The sequence below is a fragment of the Lutra lutra genome, chromosome 4, assembly GCF_902655055.1.
Source record: "Lutra lutra chromosome 4, mLutLut1.2, whole genome shotgun sequence".
Taxonomy (NCBI): domain Eukaryota; kingdom Metazoa; phylum Chordata; class Mammalia; order Carnivora; family Mustelidae; genus Lutra; species Lutra lutra.
In genome coordinates, this window is record NC_062281.1 from 154785969 (window position 1) to 154804731 (window position 18763).

At 51.9% G+C, this 18763-nt stretch overlaps 1 protein-coding gene across 1 annotated transcript in view; it reads left to right on the forward strand.

Moving 5' to 3' along the window:
- Positions 1 to 566: 566 nt before the first annotated feature.
- The window catches only part of SLC1A7 (solute carrier family 1 member 7), a 44158-nt gene continuing 25961 nt past the window's right edge, over positions 567 to 18763 (forward strand). The window contains exons 1-2 of the mRNA XM_047726433.1: positions 567 to 701; positions 6426 to 6505. Of these exons, the coding sequence (XP_047582389.1) occupies positions 567 to 701; positions 6426 to 6505 (215 nt within the window). The remainder of the gene's footprint in view (positions 702 to 6425; positions 6506 to 18763) is intronic.

Here is an 18763-nt window from a genome sequence, read left to right on the forward strand (position 1 = left end):
TCAAGCAAGTGAATGGGCCTGGCACACAGCACATGCCCTTTGTCTCAGTTTCCTCATCTATAAAATGATACTCCTAGTAATTACTTCTTGGAACTGGTTATTAGGATTAAATGTGCTAGTGCAAGTAATGTGCTTCTAGAATAGCACCCAGTACACAGTAATGCTTAATTAATGTTACTAACTGCTAGTAGCTTATTGCTTTGCCTTCAGCTCTTTCTGGAATAAAGTGTGGGTAAAAATCAAACCAACCAAGCAAATCTCTGGGCCCCTCCCCTGTTTAAGAGGTGCACTTGGCTTTGAGGTCCAAAACCCCAGACCACGTGGCTTGCTCTAATTTCCCAGGCCCTAATCTGTTTCTGGCTCCTAATGATGCAGCCGGTAATAGGATTGTGGCTTCCCTCTGGGGCAGCCATGCAGGCCATGGCCGTGGGGCTGGTGACCGGTGCTTAGCAACTGCTCCCCCGGCCTGCCAAGCAGCCAGAGCCCCTGGCTGGGACCCTGTGACCCCGGCTGGCTTCACGTGCATGGAATGGTACCGTGCCCCGGGCCAGCAGGCTGGGCTCACCATGGTGCCAGGTGCCATCCTGGCACGAGGGAAGGACGTGTGCAAGAGAAATGGACTACTCATCCTGTCTGTGCTGTCCGTCACCGTGGGCTGCCTTCTCGGCTTCTTCCTGAGGACCCGTCGCCTCTCACCACAGGTCAGCCACCCAGAGCTTCTCAGGGTCCCTGCCGAGGAGGAGTATGTGGGCCTGAGGGATCTGGGAATCACAGTCCCACTCCGTGGCTCCCTGGTGACATGAGAGTGGAGGAGTCACTTCGCCTCTCTTGAGTCTCAGTCTTATCTGTAGCATGGGTGTGATGAAACACTGTGGGGTTAGAGTGAGAGCTGGTGAAATGGCAGGGGAAGTAGTTACAGACAGCATCACCGGGTGAGCAAGAGGCCAGGGCATCTCATTAGAATAAGCACAGGGTGAAGAGGCATGGGAGCCAGGAGAACGGGGTCTTGGAAGACTGCAAAGCAGGCATCAGAGAACACCTCCCACAGTAGCTCAGATGGAGAGAGACCAGGAAGGGTATCCCGAGCAGAAGGAAGAGCTGGAGCAAGACGCGGGGCCATAAAAGACCTGGGCATGTGTGGAGCAGACCATTCATGGCAGTGGGGGGATGTACCCTGCGAGGCAAGGGCTGGAGCCCAGGGGCCCTCAGGGGCCTGGCCCCACCGCGCAAGGCTTTGGGCAGGGGAGTGAAATGATCAGATCTCAGTTTGGAGAGATCACTCTGGTGCTGAGTGCAGGATGAGGAAGTCGTGGGCCAGGCAGGGGTCAGGCGAGGAGGTATTTACAGGGGTGAGACCTGACAGCAGGATGAACGGGGCCCATGTGGGACCTGTTTCCAGAAAAGGAACCCTCAGGATGTGGGGGTGCATTGGCTATGGGGCTGGGAAGCAGCACAGGCCCCCGGGGTTCCGGCCTGTGTAACCACAAGGGTGGCGATGCCTTGTCTGAGCAAGGGCCCCTTTCCCTCTCAGCACCCACCTCCCACAGGACAGGGAGGGACATTCGTATGGCACTGGAGAAAACATGATTCTGACCCTTGTTAAAACAGTAAGGGAGACTTCATTCAGGACTACTGGGATAGGTGTCAAGACCATGGACTAGGGGAGAGAGATCAGGCTCAAGTCTGAACACAACAAAGATAGCTGGGGCTTAGAGACAGGGAACATAGTGAGGGGCCAACTGAGAGAGCATTGCTAAGAGGAGACAGGGAGGGTAGAGGGATTCTTGCCGAAGGTAGAGAGGGGGCATTCTCACTAAATGAACATAGCAGGATTTTTGCTCTAACTGAGCCAGGCAGGCCAAAGACAAGACCTAAGAATGAGGCCTGGCCAAAATGAGGGCCCCAGGCGGCCAGTGTCATGTCTCTTTGAGGAGAGAGTCTTTGTCAATGGGCTTCTGGAAGATCCTCTATTTCACAAGACTCCTCTTCCTGCAGCTCCCCAACACTGAAGATGACCTACCTGGGGCTTAAGCGTCAGACTTCATCTTCCGTGAAAAGGGAAACACCCCCTCCCTGAAAACTGAGCCCCTATTTCAAGGCTAACACTGTTAAGCCACTCTCAGATATTAAGAAAGAGACTTAGACTCTGGAGGCTTTTCAGAGCCTTGAACTTGGTCTCTACTCATAAGCGGCTGTGTGGCCTTTGGCAAAATCCTATCTCCTTTCTGGACCTCGTTTTCCTTGTCCGGGGTGGGGGCATCATATGTCTACTGGAACTGTCATGAGCATAAACAAGGACTCAACGGTGCCTGGCCTATAGCAGGGCTGAGTAGCTGGTACTTGACTCCTCCCTCCCTTATCTGCCTGTCCAAGGCCTACCTGTGTCGAGAGTCATCTCATATTCCATACCTTACAAAAATTATCCCATTCTTGCCCCCATCTGAAATAATCCTCTTCTCCCTCACTCACATCACACTCAGCCTTCCCCTGTAACCAGCTGCCGGCTGTCCCGCTCCGGAGCCTTTTGTGCAGGTGTCTGGAGCTCCCAGCAGATTTTGACTTGCTGAACATCACATGGGCTTTCATGAGCCAAAATGTGAGTCTAGCTCAGGCTTGTCGCGGAGCGAGCCCTTGCCTCTTTGCTGAATTAAACAGGCAACAACGCAAACAGTCTGCAATCTACTTTCTTTAATTTCCCTGAGCAACAACAAATACATTTCCTGCAGGAAGATTATTTTGTGAAAACAAATTGGAATGCTTTTTACTAAAAGCCAAGCTCATCTGGGGCCTCCTTTGCCAAAGCTGCCTGCCCCATCTGCTTGGAAGTGCAAATGTGTTCCGGTCTGGATTAACCTGCCAGATAAACCGAAGAAAGGCTGTGGAGTCTTAGAGAAGTTACTTGGCAGGAGTTGGCTTTCTCAGCATGCTACTTGGAAATCCAGGAGTTGTTTCTATGATCTCCGCCTGTGACTCAGAAACTAAACCCTTCTTATTTTGCAAGCTTATGCAACAGGCAAAAGTCATAAACAATTTGCAAAATGGAAGCATGTCCTACTTGTGAAAAGAACTTACAAAAGCACAGATTTTTGGAACTAGTAGCTCATGAAAAAATATAGATCATTTTGAGAGGCCCCCGGGAGGCTCAGTCAGTTAAGTGTCTAACTCTTGACTTCAGCTCAGGTCATGATCTCGGGGTTGTAAGATCAAGCGCCATGTGAGCCTGCTTGGGATTCTCTCTCTCCCTCTCCCTCTGCCCCTCCCCCTCCCGTGCTCGTGCATGCATGCTCTCTCTGCCTCTCCAAAAATAAATAAATGAATAAAAAAAGAGATTATTTTGAGAATTCCAGTTAAACCATGGTAAATTTACAGTTGCATCCATTTTCCTTTCTTTCTTGGAATTCCACTAAAATTATACTTATGGGATTTTTTTAAAGATATAAGCTCCCAAGAGAACATAAAAGGAGACAACTGAGAAAAGAAGTTGAGGGAGTGCCATAAATTAGGCAAGATGGCAAGTGGATAGAGTTGAATGATCTCACTTAGGAGAGCACAGAAAGCTAAAGCCTGTGTCTATAGAAGTAGATGCCATGTCAGTTTGGCTTGGAAAACTCCAGAAAGTTTCTGCACTTGAAAGTGCAAAGAGCTGCAGGAGACCAGGTGAAGCCAGAAGGTGAAATCAGGGGCATTGGTTGGAATTTTGTAACTGGAGCAGTTAAGCCCGTCAGTCTGCTCCAGTCCATATAATCAGGGCACTCCTCATCCACCCATCTCTACCTGCTTGTGTCTCACAGAGAAGCCTGGCAGGGAAATCGGTCCACCTGTGTGGGTTGGGGGAGGGGAGGTGATGAAGCACATGTGTCCCGCAAATGACTGGGTATCTGCACTGCAGTGTGGGATCCCTGTAAGACTGCCATCAGCTGGGCTTAGGCACACCCTCAGCCCCTAGTGGAGGTCAGAAGAGACTTCTCACTGAGCCTCAGAAGAAAGATCTCCTCCCCCATCCCACCCTATCCAGAGTAAACAAATCAGACTGTCACCCATCACCTGTCCTCAAGGAGCAGGTTTCCATTCATGCACTCTTTGTAAGTTCAGTGCCTCACACTTACATACGAGGAGAAAGCCAAAGTCAAAGCTTGTAACAGAAAGACAGGTACTAAAGAAACAGAAAAGAGGGTCTCTAATGAAGCAGAGACAATGCAGGAAATAGAAGAAAAATTTTAAAATCTTAAGTTCTTCAGAGATGTAAGAGAAGATACAGTGACTGTAAAACAGAACAGGATGCAAAAAGGAACAATCCGAGAACAAGAAAGAATTTTTAGAAATTAAAAATTGATGAGGCAAGACAAACATGTCAGTAGCTAGGATAAAGTTGCAGAAATCTCCTGGAAAGTAAAACGAGATGGAAATAGAAGAAAATCGGAGATGTCCAACATCTAACTCTCTAGTATGTATGAGGTTTTGAGAGAGCTAACAGAAAAAATTGAGAGAAAATTTCACAGAGCCTGTAAGAAAGTTCTCAGAATTGAAATGTATGCATAGCACTATGAATTTTTTTTTTTTTAAAAGAAAGAAGAATGGGGCGCCTGGGTGGCTCAGTGGGTTAAGCCGCTGCCTTCGGCTCAGGTCATGATCCCGGGTCCTGGGTTCGAGCCCCACATCGGGCTTTCTGCTCAGCAGGGAGCCTGCTTCCTCCTCTCTCTCTGCCTGCCTCTCTGCCTACTTGTGATTTCTCTCTGTCAAATAAATAAATAAAATCTTTAAAAAAAAAAAAGAAAGAAAGAAGAAAATCTCAGGTGGTGGTACATCACCATGAAGATTATAGAAAACTGGAAATTAACAGAAAATCCTTCAGTGGTTCTGAGGGAATGAAACAAGTCTCCACTAAGGGATAGGAAGAATGGCTCCAAACATACACTGCACTGGAATCCAGAAGACAAAGGGAAATGCCTTTGAAATTTGGAGGGAAAATTCTTTCAAACTAAGAATCTTATATACGGCCAGACTACTATCCGAGGTAAGGGTAGGATAAAGGCATTTTTGCTCATGTAAGGACTCAAAAGTTTCTCTCCCATTCACCCTTATTTCATAAAGATTTCTGGAGCACTGGAAAGGATAGTAGAATAGGAAAGGAGGCCTGATTTCTGGGCCTGCACTGTCACTGCTAAGTCCTCTCTGTCTTTTAGCTCAGTTGAACTAGAAGATCTTTAAAACCCCTTCTCAGCACCAAAATTATATGAGTTGGGGCTTTCCAAAGCATCAAACCATTAACCAAGTGTTTAGCTTTGGTGGAAGGAAGGAAGAAAGTGAGGGACGGAGGGAGGGAGGGAGAAAGGAGGGAGAGAAAGAGAGTTGCAAGTACAAAAATTGGATGGTGCTTGAAAGTCCCTGTACCAGCCTCACCCACAACATTAACCTCGGAAAAGTAGCCTCAAGCTAGGTTTGCCAGAAATAGCAAAACTGAGTTAAATTAAATTTAAAAAATTTAAAAACCACACACTCAGTTAAATTTGTATTTCAGTTGTTGTTTATCTGAAATTTAAAGTCAACTGGGCTTAGGGGCCCTTCTACTTCACTGTCAGGTTCTGGTCCTATGACTCTGGAGACAGCTGATGAGGGAGGGGGACACAGACTTGGCCCCCCAATCCAAGGCCCCATGGGTAGGATGAACCTAGCGGCCTGTGCGGAAGTTGAATGCCAAGACCTTTGCGGGTAGGGACTCTTTATTGAGTGGCGTCCCACCCACTCCAGCCGATGTGCTCTCCTTCAGCATTTTCCATGTGTGCACAGCAGGTGGCTGGCAGGGACCTGGCGTGGTGTTGGGGGGAACCGCACCCATGGGTGTACCCCTTGCAGGAGGAGGCACAGATTCAAGAAGGCCGTGCTCTGTCTCTGAGTCAGTCTCCTCACACACTGGGCTGAGCAGTCTTGGGTGCAGGAGCGGGGCTGCATTCATTCTGGGGTGCCCAGCATGAGGCCTGCCCAGCCTGGGCTGAGTAAATGTGTGAATGGTCTCCAGCCCTGCCCTCCTGCCACTGACCATCTGCTGCAGGAGACACATGTACACCTCGGACAGGCGGGCGGACCGAGCAGACGTCAGGGAGACCTGCCACTTACCGCCATTACAGAGCCTTTACTCCCATCCCATCTGCCAGGTGCTTTCCGTGCCTCCTCACACTGAAGCCTCCAAAGGCTCCTACCAAGAGATTGCAACCCTTACGTAAAGATGAGAAAAACTCAGAGAGGCTGAGTAACTTGCTTAAGGCCACACAGCTAGTTACAGGAGGTCAAGATTAGAATCCAAATCTGTTTGGCTCCCCAGCCGTCACTTCCTCCGTGTACTTGTGCTCCCCAGGAGTGCACGGGTGAAACAGTGCTCGGAGACTGTAAGCAGCCTTCTATAACCCCTGCTCTTGCTGTATTTTCAGGAAATTAGTTACTTCCAGTTTCCTGGGGAGCTCCTGATGCGGATGCTGAAGATGCTGATCCTACCACTGGTGGTCTCCAGGTGAGGAAGGGGCAGGGGTTTGGGCGGTTGGGGCTGGGAGGGGAGAAGGTCCTGTGCCGATGGGGGGGGCACACTCCTGCTGTGGGTGGCTGGCCTGGGGCAATGGGCCCTGGGAATAGCGTGCCTGTGGGGTCCCTGTGGTCATTAGGTGGTGGCCCGGGCTGCTGGGGCCTGGGGCATCAGGGGCACCACTGATTTCAGGCCCATTCAATGGACTTTTTTGTGACTTAAACAAGTGATTTGGTGTTGGGGGATGTGACCCCACTCCCAGGTGACTCAGGGCCTGGGAGGTCAGGGACGGCTTCCCAGAGAGGCTGTTTATGGTGAATGCAGCAGAGCATAGGGGAAAGACAACTTTGGAGACACTCGTGAGATGATAACCAGGCTCAGATGGGCAAACTAGGACAGGTGCCCAGACTCCTCTGAGCTTCAGTTTCCTTGTCTGCAAAATGAGAACCTTAACAACTACTCTAAAGGGTGATTTCGAGGACTGCCCCTGGCTACGCATACTTGTGTGTGCTAGATTTTGGGGAGGGGCTGGGTTCTTGCTCAAGCAGGAAAGACCTTGTGTGCCAGGCGAAAGAGGTCACGCTTGACTCACTGGGGGAGGGCCACTGGAAATCAGTGGAGATCACCTATCCCCTATCACTGACATGCTGGGTGACTTGGAGCCAGACCTTGCCCCTCTCTGTGTAATGAGCAGGCGGCTCCAGGTGGTACCTGAGAGCCCTTCTTTGCTCTGAGGCTGTGGGTTTGGAATCCTCACCTCCCAGGACTTCTGTGCATGAAGGGACGTGAACACACGTCTCTGAGTCCCCTGTGTGTGTTGGTTGGGGGTAGTGGGTTCTGTCTCCTAGGGCAAGGTCATCGGATTCCCCACTACTGAGCAGAGCCAGCTCCTCCCCACCTTTCCCTCCAGCTGTACCCTCTGCTCCCCCATCGGGGTTGGGGAGGGGCTTTGTCAAGTTCAGTTCAGTCTCCTACAGACAGCATTTAGGTCTCTCAGAACTCAGCCTCCCAAGGATCTTGCAGAAAGGCTGCCTCCCTCCCTCTAAAAGCTTTCCTTAACACCTCAATCCACAGTTTTCCCTGACTCCTCAATCCACTCTAGCTGTTGTGTCCTCTTTATGCATCTTTTGAGTTACTCACTGAATCAGTGAAGGTCACCAGTAGCTTCCATGTTGCTAAATCCAAGGTCACTCAGTTCCTGCTCTACATAACCTCTCTCCACGCAGCTGATGCACTTGACAGAGCAGCTGATCCCCCTTTCCCTCTGGAATTCCTCCTCCCAGCTGTTGCCTGTTCTCTGCCCCTCCATCCCAGGCTCTCTTCCTCTGCTTCTCAAAGCTCCTCTCGTCCATCCTTGTGGCTTTGATGTACCCCTGCAAGCCCGACACTCCCAAGTACTCCCAGGCCTCTCATCTGACCCCCACACTCAAATTACCTATTTGAAGGGGCGCCTGGGTGGCTCAGTGGGTTAAAGCCTCTGCCTTAGGCTCAGGTCATGATCCCAGGGTCCTGGGATCGAGCCCCACATCGGGCTCTCTGCTCAGCAGGGAACCTGCTTCCTCCTCTCTCTCTCTGCCTGCCTCTCTGCCTACCTGTGATCTCTGTCAAATAAATAAATAAATAAAATTTAAAAAAAAAAATTACCTATTTGACATCGCCTCCGGATGCTTAACACGTGTCTCAAATCTGTGCAGCCAGCCCGTGATTTTACCCCACAAACCATTTCCTTCTGCTTTCTGCTGGTCCATAAACGGCAGCTCCATCCACCCAGTTCTTCACGTCTCCCTGCTAGTTATTCCCTTCCCACTCCCACCACCAGCCTGTCCATCAGTGACTGCGGCTGGTTCTTCCCCCCCAAATCCAACGCAGCTTCCTCCCCACTGCACAGGTCCAGACTCCACGGTCACCTCACCAGGCTCCCTGCTTCCGTTCCTGTTCCCCTCCCACCTGTTCCACACCCCGTGGTCAGAACCACCTCCTGAAAAGCCACCTGGGCTGTGCTATCCATTAACCCAAAAACCATCCATGGCTGCCACGGCATTTCCAACAAACCCTTTCATTCTTCCCCTGATCTCCAAGGCCTTGCCCGATCCACCCCTGCCAGCACCCCACTTCATCCAGGCCCCACTCACTCCAGTCCCACCGGCCTTGTAGACCAGACAAACCCCTCCCCCATCTCAGGGTCTCCACAAGGCTGTTCCTTCTGCCTGCAACTCGCTTCCTCGCACCCTACATCTCTTCCTCCTTCTCTTCCTTTAGATCGCCATTTCCACGTCCCTGCCTCAGAAGGGCCTGCCCCACCCATCCCCCCAGCAGCACCTTTGCTGGGTCTCACCAAGCCCCGCTCCTTTCCATGCACGGCACTTACCATATGTTGTCATCCTGTTTGGACTCACGTGGCCCCGTGTTTCTTTAATTCCCGAAAGGGCTGCAAATGCTGTAGAGGCAGATATCAGATTCTGCGGAGGTCGTACTCTCCACCTAACCGAGTGCCCGGCACAGAGTGGGTACTCCTTAACACCTGTCAGGTGAATTCTCGAAGGAATTCAACAATCATGCCCCGTGGGCTCAGGGCACTTTTCCCTGATGTGGGCACTGCGGATACAGAGATGCCTGAGGGTCAGTTGCCGAGGAGCTCATAGCCTGGGAGGGAGACAGATGAGAAAACACAAGGTTACAGGACAGCTGAACAAATGTGTTGGTGGAGGAAGCACAGGATTCTCTTTTTTCCTCCCCTTTTCCCAGTTTTATTATAATATAAAGTGTGGGACTTCTGCTAGGCAGCTTTACCAACCTTGACCACTGACATTCCTTACTGCCCGGGCGTCGAGTCTTACTCAGAACCCAAACACCTTAGAGGCAGAAGCCCTAGCATGGGCGTGGACTCACACAGAGCTGGGTTCCTGCCCTGGCCCTGCCATTGCCTGGCTCTGTGACCTTGGCAAGTCACTTAACTTGTCAAAAAGTCCTGGAGTCAGGGGCACCTGGGTGCCTGATTGGTTGAGTGACAGACTCGTGACTCAGCTCAGGTCTTCATCTCAGGGTTGTGGGTTCAAGCCCCATGGTAGGCTCCACACTAGGTGTGGAAACTACTTAAAAAAAAAAAAAAAAAAAAAAAAAAAAAGCCCTGGAATCAGAATCAGAAGCCTGGGTCAGTGACCTGATTCCTCCACAGATTATCACGTGATCTTAACTAAGGTACCCTCACTGTGGGCCTTGGTTTACCCAGCTTACCTAGTGACTAAGGGCCTGTCCAGCTCTCCAAATCCTGGCTGTCAAGAGGCCCAGTCTTTCTCCACTAGACAAAAGTGCATTCTCTGTGCTGGGAACGGAATGTGGTATTAACTTGAGAAAAGCCAGTGTGTGTTCACACATTTCCTTTGTTTATTATACAGTTTGGGCTGGTGCAGAGCGGTTGTGTCACTGAAAAACGGAAGTGCTTTCACAGTTTCCTACTCAGGGAGAATTAAACCTTCTTGGGGGATAAAATTGACACATTTCCAAGCCTCAGCCCCTCCATCCCTGAACATGTCTTCCTCTGGCTTCAGCTGCTCTGCGATCCATCCATCCATCGGGCGCCCACAGCCCCCTGAGCTCTCGCTCCTGGCCAGTTCAGGGCTGGTGATCCGAGTCCTCAGGGGGCAGCCATGCTGGTGTGTGTGTGGTGGGGGTCATTGCTTAGGACGGAGCAAAATCAGCAGAGCTGCTCTGATCATTCAGATGTCAGGCTTCACGCTGGGCTGACTAAACCGGAACTGCCAAAGGAGACAAGCAGGGGTTTGCTTTAAAATTCCACGTGTGTTCGAGTGGTTAAACAAAACAACACAAAAAACCCTCCTGTCTGGGAATCAAGCCTTCTGGCCGGAGAGTTAAAGAGCGTGGCAGAGGGCTGCTGCTCTGCAGGCCCCAGGGGCTCCGCGCTGTACCCCCAGGAGACAGGGCTTGTTCTACCTGGTAACTGCTCCAGGGCAGGGGCCTGGGATAGAGCTCCCCGCATCCAACTCTCTGCTCAGCGGGGAGTCTGCTTCTCCCTCTCCCTCTGTGCTCTCCCCCCATCTCTCTCTCAAATAAGTAATTGCTCTAGGGCAGTGAAAGGATAAGGATTAAGGCACATTCGCTTCCAGTTCCAATAACCCGCAATTCTGGGCCCCAAAGCCTAGCACCCATGATGCCAGATGTTCCCACCTCTTTCCCAGCAGCACTGCCACCCTGTCCCTTCGCCAAGTCCCTGCAACCAGGCAGGTTTCCTCCTTAGTCCCTAAGCATGCCATGTGCTTTTCTTCCTTCATGCCTTTGCTCAGGTCGTTCCTCCTTCCACGAATGCCCTCTCCTCTTCCTAATTAAAGTTCCCTTGCTGTGTTCAAGATCTAACTCAAGGTTCTGTCTGAAGTTCTCCCAGATCTTCATTTATTGATAACTATCGACGATGACCTGTCTCCCCCGTGGATGCTGCTCGTACCCCAGAAGTACTCAGTACTGTCTGTGAAATGAATTCACAGTCACCGCTGGCATACCACATGACAGAGTACAGACCCCCTTTTTTTTCGCATAGTAGTGACAAAGAAATAAATCAGCATTCCTGTGTGGACTAGCCACTCCTACTGCTGAATCCACTCCAAGCCAGCACCTGGCCTGAGCCCCCTCTTCAGATGGGCATGCCACGGCCCAGCTGAGTGCAAGCTGCCGTTGGCCAGTTGTGGCTTCGTACTTCACAGAGAGGGCGGCGGGCCCTGGGTACTGGCCGGCGTGGCTGAGAACCTGCAGGAGACTGCCGGGGAGCAGCTGGGGCTTTGGAGTCACTCAGTGGAGGTCTGAACCCGACCAAGTCTCTCAGCATCTGAGCCTTAGTAACCTGCCCTGTATAATGGGGAGAACACCCACCTCCCTTCTGAGAATGAAATAAGATAATGTCCTTGGAGCACCCAGCAGAGCCCCTGTTACAGGATGAATGTCACCTGTTTTTTCTGACTCATGAAAGCTTCCCCAGGCTTCTCCGAAGCCCAGAGGAGATGTTTCCTGAAACCCTCCACCTTGGTTTGAGCTCTCAGCAGGCAACCCCCTTGAGTGACCTCTTCCTTCTTCATGCTTTTATTCAGCACCTGTCCTCATCACTTCCTCTGGGAAGCCTCTCTGGGCTCGGGCGCACTTGGGAACACGGATACACCTGCACACCTGTGTTCGTGGCAGCCTCAGCAGGCACACAGACAAGGCACCATGTGTGTCCACGTGACACTCACGTGTCGCCCACGCCCAGAGTCATTCCAGGTGAGATGGTTGTCACGATCGCCTCAGCCTCCAGGCATTCCTAGTGCCTCTTGCTTTCCTCTGCCTTCACATTCCTGCAACTAGTCAGGGGACAGCCTTTGCCAGTCTCCCGTTCACACACAGATCCCTTGCTTCGAACGGTGCATACATTTAGTAATTTCACTGACAGTTGGGGGCAAGATCACAGGGAAGGACCATATTGAGAAGTGTAAGCCCTTCGGCCATCTCTTGGTTCTCTCTCTGTGTATATTAGTTATCTGTTACTTGGGAACAAGTACCACAAACTTAGCCATTAATTATCTACCACTTTCCAGGGGTCGGGAGCCCAGGCATAGCTCAGCTGGATCCTCTGCTCAGGGTCTCATGAGGCTGCAGTCGAAGCATTTGCAGAGCTGTGTTCTCATCTGAAGGCAGAGCCAGGGAAGCATCTATTTCCAAGTTCATCCGGGTCACTGGCAGAAGTCATTTCCTTGTGGCTATTTGTCTGAGGACCCAGCTTCTTAATAGCTGTCAGCTGCAGGCCATCCTCAGGTCCTAGAGGCTACCAGCAGTTCCCCGCCTTCTGGCTCTCTTCAAAGGTGATTCCCAACATGGCTTTTGGCTTCATCAAGGCCAAGAGGAGGATCCCTCACTCTCCAGTCTTCTAAGACAGTCTCACATAACATAATCATGGGGGTGATGTCCCATCACCTTTGCCATGTCCTCTTAGTTAGAAGCAAGTCACGGATCCCATCCACCCTTAAGGAGAGAGATGATACAAGGGTGTGGATCATGGTGCGGCGGCGGGGGTGTCAACATAGGGTGTATCCACCTCTTTCCTTCTCTCTCCCCACCTTCCTTCTCTCTCCCCCTATTCTAAGACCAGCCAGAACTCCTGTCCTCCTTGGCTTTCAAAAGCCTCCTCGACTCCTGCCCTGTTCCTGGAGTGGGGTGGGGTGGAGGTGCTGCTCATGTCTGGTCCACGTGGCTCATCGAGGAATTTCTTCTAAACAGGGACAACGCTCTTATCATAAAAAGAATTCTGAAGAAAATGAATTCCTCTGTCTCTTACAAGACATCACAGGGCCTGCTCTGTCGTAGGTATCTAATAAATGTGTATTAAATGAGTAAAGAGCAGTGGAGGAGCAGCTGGGGCAGAATTCAGGGGAGTTTCGTGACCAACATTTGAATTGACCCTTGGAGGATGCTTTGGAGTTGCCTTTTAAAGATGTTTTTGTACTTTAAAAAATTCTATAATTATAAACCTTTTAGGGAATCGAGAAAAATAATCCTCCTGTCATCCCACAATCCGAATTCTGCCACTGTTATCTTTGCTCTTCCTTCTTAGTAGTGAATCACCAGGCTCAGGGCGTAGTCCTTGGCTGACTGACTCAGAAGTTCACCCTCATCTGAGCCCCTGAGCTGGTGAGGCCAGTCCTTGGATGCTGGCAAGGGACAATGAAACAGACAAAATGACAGTTTATTCATTCACAGAGATAAACACAATTGCACAGGTGCACACAGTCTCTGGCCGGGGCATTTTTCCCTGCAGGCTTACCAGTTGGGGATCCCACAGGCGCTGCATGGTCTGGTTCAAGTCAGCACAGGACCCCCTGCTCTGGCTCCTAGATGCTGGAAGTACCCTGTCATTGTTCTTGAAGCAGCTTCAGTCATGCCCTGAGCTTGGTTCCTTGGAATTGAGCTCTGATCCCGTTTCCCTCCTGTTGGCTTAGCCCTGGGGGCTTTTAGTGCCAGCAGGTCTTGGTCATAGGTCCCCTAGTATACCCTGACCCTAACTTCAAATTACAGGGACCAGGCTGTGGGATCTTAGTCTCTTTTCTCTCAGAAGGCTCCTGAGCCTCTCATGCAAACTGAGGCACTTTTCATAACTCTGCATGCAGGTCTTAAGGTGTGTCCATCAAACCACAGAAGTGTCTCCTTTCCCCTGGACTAAATGTGCCTTCTTACCTTGTATTTGCCATTTGAAAATGTTTTCTGTTTTTTTTAAAGATTTTATTTATTTATTTGAGAAAGAGAGTGAGGGCACAAGCAGGGGGAGCAGCGGAGGGAGAGGAAGAGCAGGGAGCCCGATATGGGGCTCAACCCCAGAACCCCATAATGATGACCTGAGCTGAAGGCAGACCCTTAACTGACTGAGCCACCCAGGCACCCCTGAAAATGTTTTCTAATAATGAAAATGGTTGCAAGGAAACTAGCTGTCTCTACCTATGCACACGGAAGCCTCAGACAGAATTTAGAAAATCCTGCCTCCCAGTATACTGGCGCAGGAATAGTTGGATGGTTAGGACCTGCTGCAGAACAGTCATGTCCTTGAACTATGGTCCACCTCCCATGGGTGCTGCTTGGGTGTGTCCTAAGTGCTCTGCCGCTCTCAGCTCTCTTCTCCGTGCCCCAGGGCTGACTAAGCCCATGCTAATCCTCTTCCACTAGAAAAGTCAAGCCTTTGGAGCCTTGGAGGCTTTCCTTTCCCATTTTCTCTCAGTTATAGCACCTGTCACTACTCTGATCACTTTTGCTTTTAATTTATAGTTTATCCCAAAGGGTACTGGCAACTCCCTCTTCCTTTGAGTTCTCGGAGGAGACTGTTACTTCCACAAAAATAAGTCTGTGTGTGTTTTTTTTTCTTTCTTTTTCATTCAATGTGATGTCGTAAGAATTGTTCACGTGGCACCCCACCCCCCCATCTCCATAAATTTGTTTTCGTCTTCCACTTGGACGGAGCAGAGTTTGCAAAACCCCTCTCCTTTCACTCGACACTTAGGATGCTGCTGGATGTCCTTTTGGGGCATCACTGTGTCCCACAACTCTGGAGTTATGAGCTCTGTTATTTACCACATGCCTGGCCTCAGCCATAAAAGAAACATGATGCAGTCAGCCAAGTGACAAAGCCGTTCCCGGCAGGTGCTTTTTTTTTATTTTTTGGTGGCCCGTCAAGGCCCCAAACGGGCTGGGGTTTGCTTCTGAGCTCGGGAAGTCAACTGCGTCTTGTTTTCACACATCCCCAGACAAGCGACACCGGGAAGAAGGGGTGGGTCAGACCAGCATCTGGAGCCAGTGAGGGCCTCCAATTCTCCACTTGCTCTCTGCCAAACCCTCCCCTCCCCTCATTCTTCAGTTTCTTAAACCAGGCATCATTCAGGGGAAACCGAATCCATGTGTTTGTGATTCACCGATGCTGAACACGGCACAATGTTTTGTAAGCTTCACATCAAAGCAAAGAAATCCAAGTGCATATGTGGGTCCGCACAGGACCGCGTGGTGTGTGTCTTCACGCGTGTGTAGAGTGTGTATGGCTGTGTGTGCTTGTGCCTTCCTGGGTGTGTGCTGTTTTCCTTTCTTTCTTGTAAGAATTTTAAACTGATTTTTCTTAGAATCAGGAAATCATGTTTGGCCAGAGAAACCTAACACTCCCTTCTCCCCCTTCCTGAGGAACTCTAGCTTGGCAGAAAACACCCAAACACCCACGTCCTGACTTATTGGAGAAGGTCCTGGGTGGCGCGGCCAATGCAAGTCTGGTTGGGGAGCCAGTGTGCCGGGGGCGATGGCACTGGGCTCCCCAGCTCGCTGTGAGCGGGAGGGAGGCAGGAGGAATAGGCCGCTGACATGTCGGCTCTGCCGCCCAAGTCATGGGGTAGCCTCTCTTAGCAAAGCTCCGCTGACCTCTCTGATGGGAGCCCTGGGATCTGTCCTTGGCCCTCTTGCCCAGTCAGCTGATGGCCTTACTCATCAGAATGGGGAACATGGCCCAGCTGTGGGCTGCGGGTGGGGTCAGACCAGCAGCTGGTGACTCTGTAAACCTCCCCGGTTTTATCACCCCTCATGGACTCCCATGCTCCTTCTTTCCCCCATCCAGGTAGAGAACTCCTCCTCATCCTGCAAGGCTCCATTCAGTAGCCACCTCCTCCGGGAAGCCTAGATTCCCAGGCTGGGCTAGGCCCTGCTTCTGGCCTCTCCCCATCACAGCCACAACCCAAGGTCCTGTGTTGCCTCCTTTGGGGAGGCAGGGGAGGTTGTGAAAAGCTCCACTGCCCTTGTCTGTCAGGAGCCACTGCCCTGGAAGGTCTCATTTGAGCAGGCGAGAGTCTCACTTGGGCAGCCTAGCCTGAGCCCTCAGTGGAGAGACAGCAGGAACCCTGTTGGCGGAGGGAGAGGAGGCAGGAGACCCATGTTCCTTTCAGCTCTGGGGGCGAGGGGGTTCTAACCATGACATGGGGACACTGGCCATAACCAGACATCCTAAGGACACTGTTCCTCATGGCAGAGACAATGACCGTCTGCCACTGTAGAGCAGAGTGGCCCTCCGCGGAAGGAGGAGGGCCTTGGGGGAAAGAAAGAAAGCGGTAGGAGTTCAGCTCTCACGGAGTTAGGAACTGGACGAGACCCTTATTGCCCTCCTGGTAGAAGGTGACTAGGTGAATAGAATGGTCGATGGTCAGACCGTGAGCTCTGAGGGCTGCAGCTGTGGCTCCTCCAGCTACTACTTTCGATTCTGTTCAAGCTGGTTATGTGCACATTAGTTGTGAGCTTGTTATCTACAAGACCCAATGAAGCACTGTTCTGGTGCCCAGTGGTCTGCTGGGAAGGAGGGACCTTCAGAGGGCAGTTGGGGATGGCAAGGCTGCGGTGTCCCGCTAGACCCATGCCTGGCCCTGTGCCCGCTCCCCAATCCAGCCCTCCTCCTTTCCCACCCCCCCTCTGTACTCTGAGCCCCACATCTACAGTGGAACCAAAGAGCTTTGGTTTGGTTTGCAGAGGGCAGGGCTGAGCCCAGAATGAGGAATTCTCTTCCTGAATGTGGATTTTATTCTGGCACTGGGAAGGACTTTCTAATAAGCATAGCTAGCTCATATGGAGGGGCTGACAGAACGTAGTGAGTTCTCTGTCCTCTGAAGTGTGCAAGCAAAGGAGGTAAAGAAACATGTTGCCCTGGGTAAGGGATGCTGGGACCAGATGACCCTGACTTTAGCCAAGTGGGAGTCTGGGCATCCTGCCTCAGGTCTTAGAAAGCTGGCGAGAAGGAGGGGGTGTGGCAGAGCCATCTGGGAAGAGGAACGCGGCGCTAACGTGGCACTTGCTGTCAGCTGCTGGGCCTGTCATCTGCTCCAGGGAGAATGCAAACCATGATGCTTGGGAGGGCTAAAGGGATTCTTGTGGACCCCCAGATGCCTCCTTCCAGCCGCCTTTCTGGTGGACTCTCTGCAGATGCATCCAGGGGCCGGCTTGGGGGAGCCTCCCTGACTGGGTCAGCTGAGGCCAGAACCTGGGGGCTTGGCCATGGGGCTCTGGGCTCCTTCCTGTCCCAAACATCCTAGTGCTGGGATGCTGTGACTCTGGGTGTTGTCATGCTAGTAAACCAGGCTTTGAATCTCCTTATTGGGTGGCCATCGCAAGTTGCCTGCACACCTACAGTCACTGGGAATTCACTACTTCTCAAGGTGGTCCCTTCCAGGGCAGAACGTTATTCTTGGTGCTGAGCTGAGAACTTCCCTGTCACTTGCCACAACCACTTCCCCCGCCAAATCCCAGCATTCCACAGGTTTGCTCTGCTCCCTGTTCCGCAGATCCCACCCCCCCAACTGGTTCCCCAGGCCCACAACTCTGTCACCACCACCTTCCTCAGCAGCAAGGCACACACCTCTGTTCCCTGTCCTTTTCCCGGTGAGTCTCAATGTCAGCGCGCGTCCATGGCCTCGTCCATAAGCTCCCAGGCTTCTGGCCCCACAGGCGGAGGGCCCACTGGCCCTTCAGCAGCCCCATTCCCTACATGATTCAGCCGGCTGGCAGCAAACCAACCCTGAAGTCCCTTCCCATGTGCTGCTGCTGTGGCTCAGCCTCCCACCCCCACCCCAAAGTCTGTGATCTCCCCAGTTGCGGAAGCCAGGTCTGGCCCAACATATGTCCGTGCTCAGTTTTATCAGGTCAGAACTGGCCCGAGGTCCCAGCCTGCTGGGGTCTGCGTCGTCCCAACTTCCTCGTCCCATACGTTAGCCATGCCTCCCAGCTTCCTGTCCTCCCCAAATCTGATCCACAGGCTCTCAGTGGCCTTGGCCAAGCCATTGATAAAAATGACCAGGAAGGGGAGGCTGAAAGAAAAGCGCTGGATCACACCTCCAGGGACCCTCTCAGATTCTCTTCCGCTGGGAGAGGACACTGCCTGAGACAGTCCCTCCCGGAAGTTCCCATCTGTTCCTAAAAGTTCCAGTGCCAACGTCACACAGACACAGTGCTGGGGGAGTCCCCTAAACCTGGCAAAGGGCCAAAGCTGGTCTAGGGGACTTGCTCGCAGGGAACCCACACTGGGTGCCTTCAGTCATCAGAGCTAAGTTGACCTTTTAGCAATCTCATCTAGAATAGCATCCTGGTTTAACATCACACACTCAACAAACCTGCACCCAGACCAGGCCAGGCCCTGGGCTCTGGGGACCTGCACTGAGCCCGATCCAGCCCTTCCCTGGAGGAGCTCACAGTCCACCGGGGCAGGCAGTCTCAGAAGGGGTGACAACAGGCTAGAGCAAACGCTAATAACTGGAACGTACCGAATATTTATGATGTACCAGCCACCGCGCTAAACCTAGATTACCCCTCACCATGAGCCGTCATTACCTCCGTTTGATCCTCCTGTGGAAACTGAGGCACACAGAGGTTGGGAACTTGAAGAGGGCTCCCAGCTGTTGAGGGATATGAGTGGGAGCAGGCGGGAACTTCCTCGCCCAGCTCAAAGGGCTCAAAGGGGCCTTCTGAGGGAGGTGGTGCCAGAGTGGAAACTGGACAGGTGAGCAGCAGTAGAAGGGGACAGGAAAGGGAAGCAGGAGGGGCAGTGGCAAGGGGACTGGGTTCCTCTGGAATTCCCTGCTTTCCCAACACTCATGCCCTGCCAGCTTACTGGCTGGGCTCTGGAGATTCAGAGGTGGGCATACCAGTAGAGTGGCCCCTAACTAACTGGGAAGCACAGGGTTCCCTTGGGCGGAGCGTGAGGCGGCACCT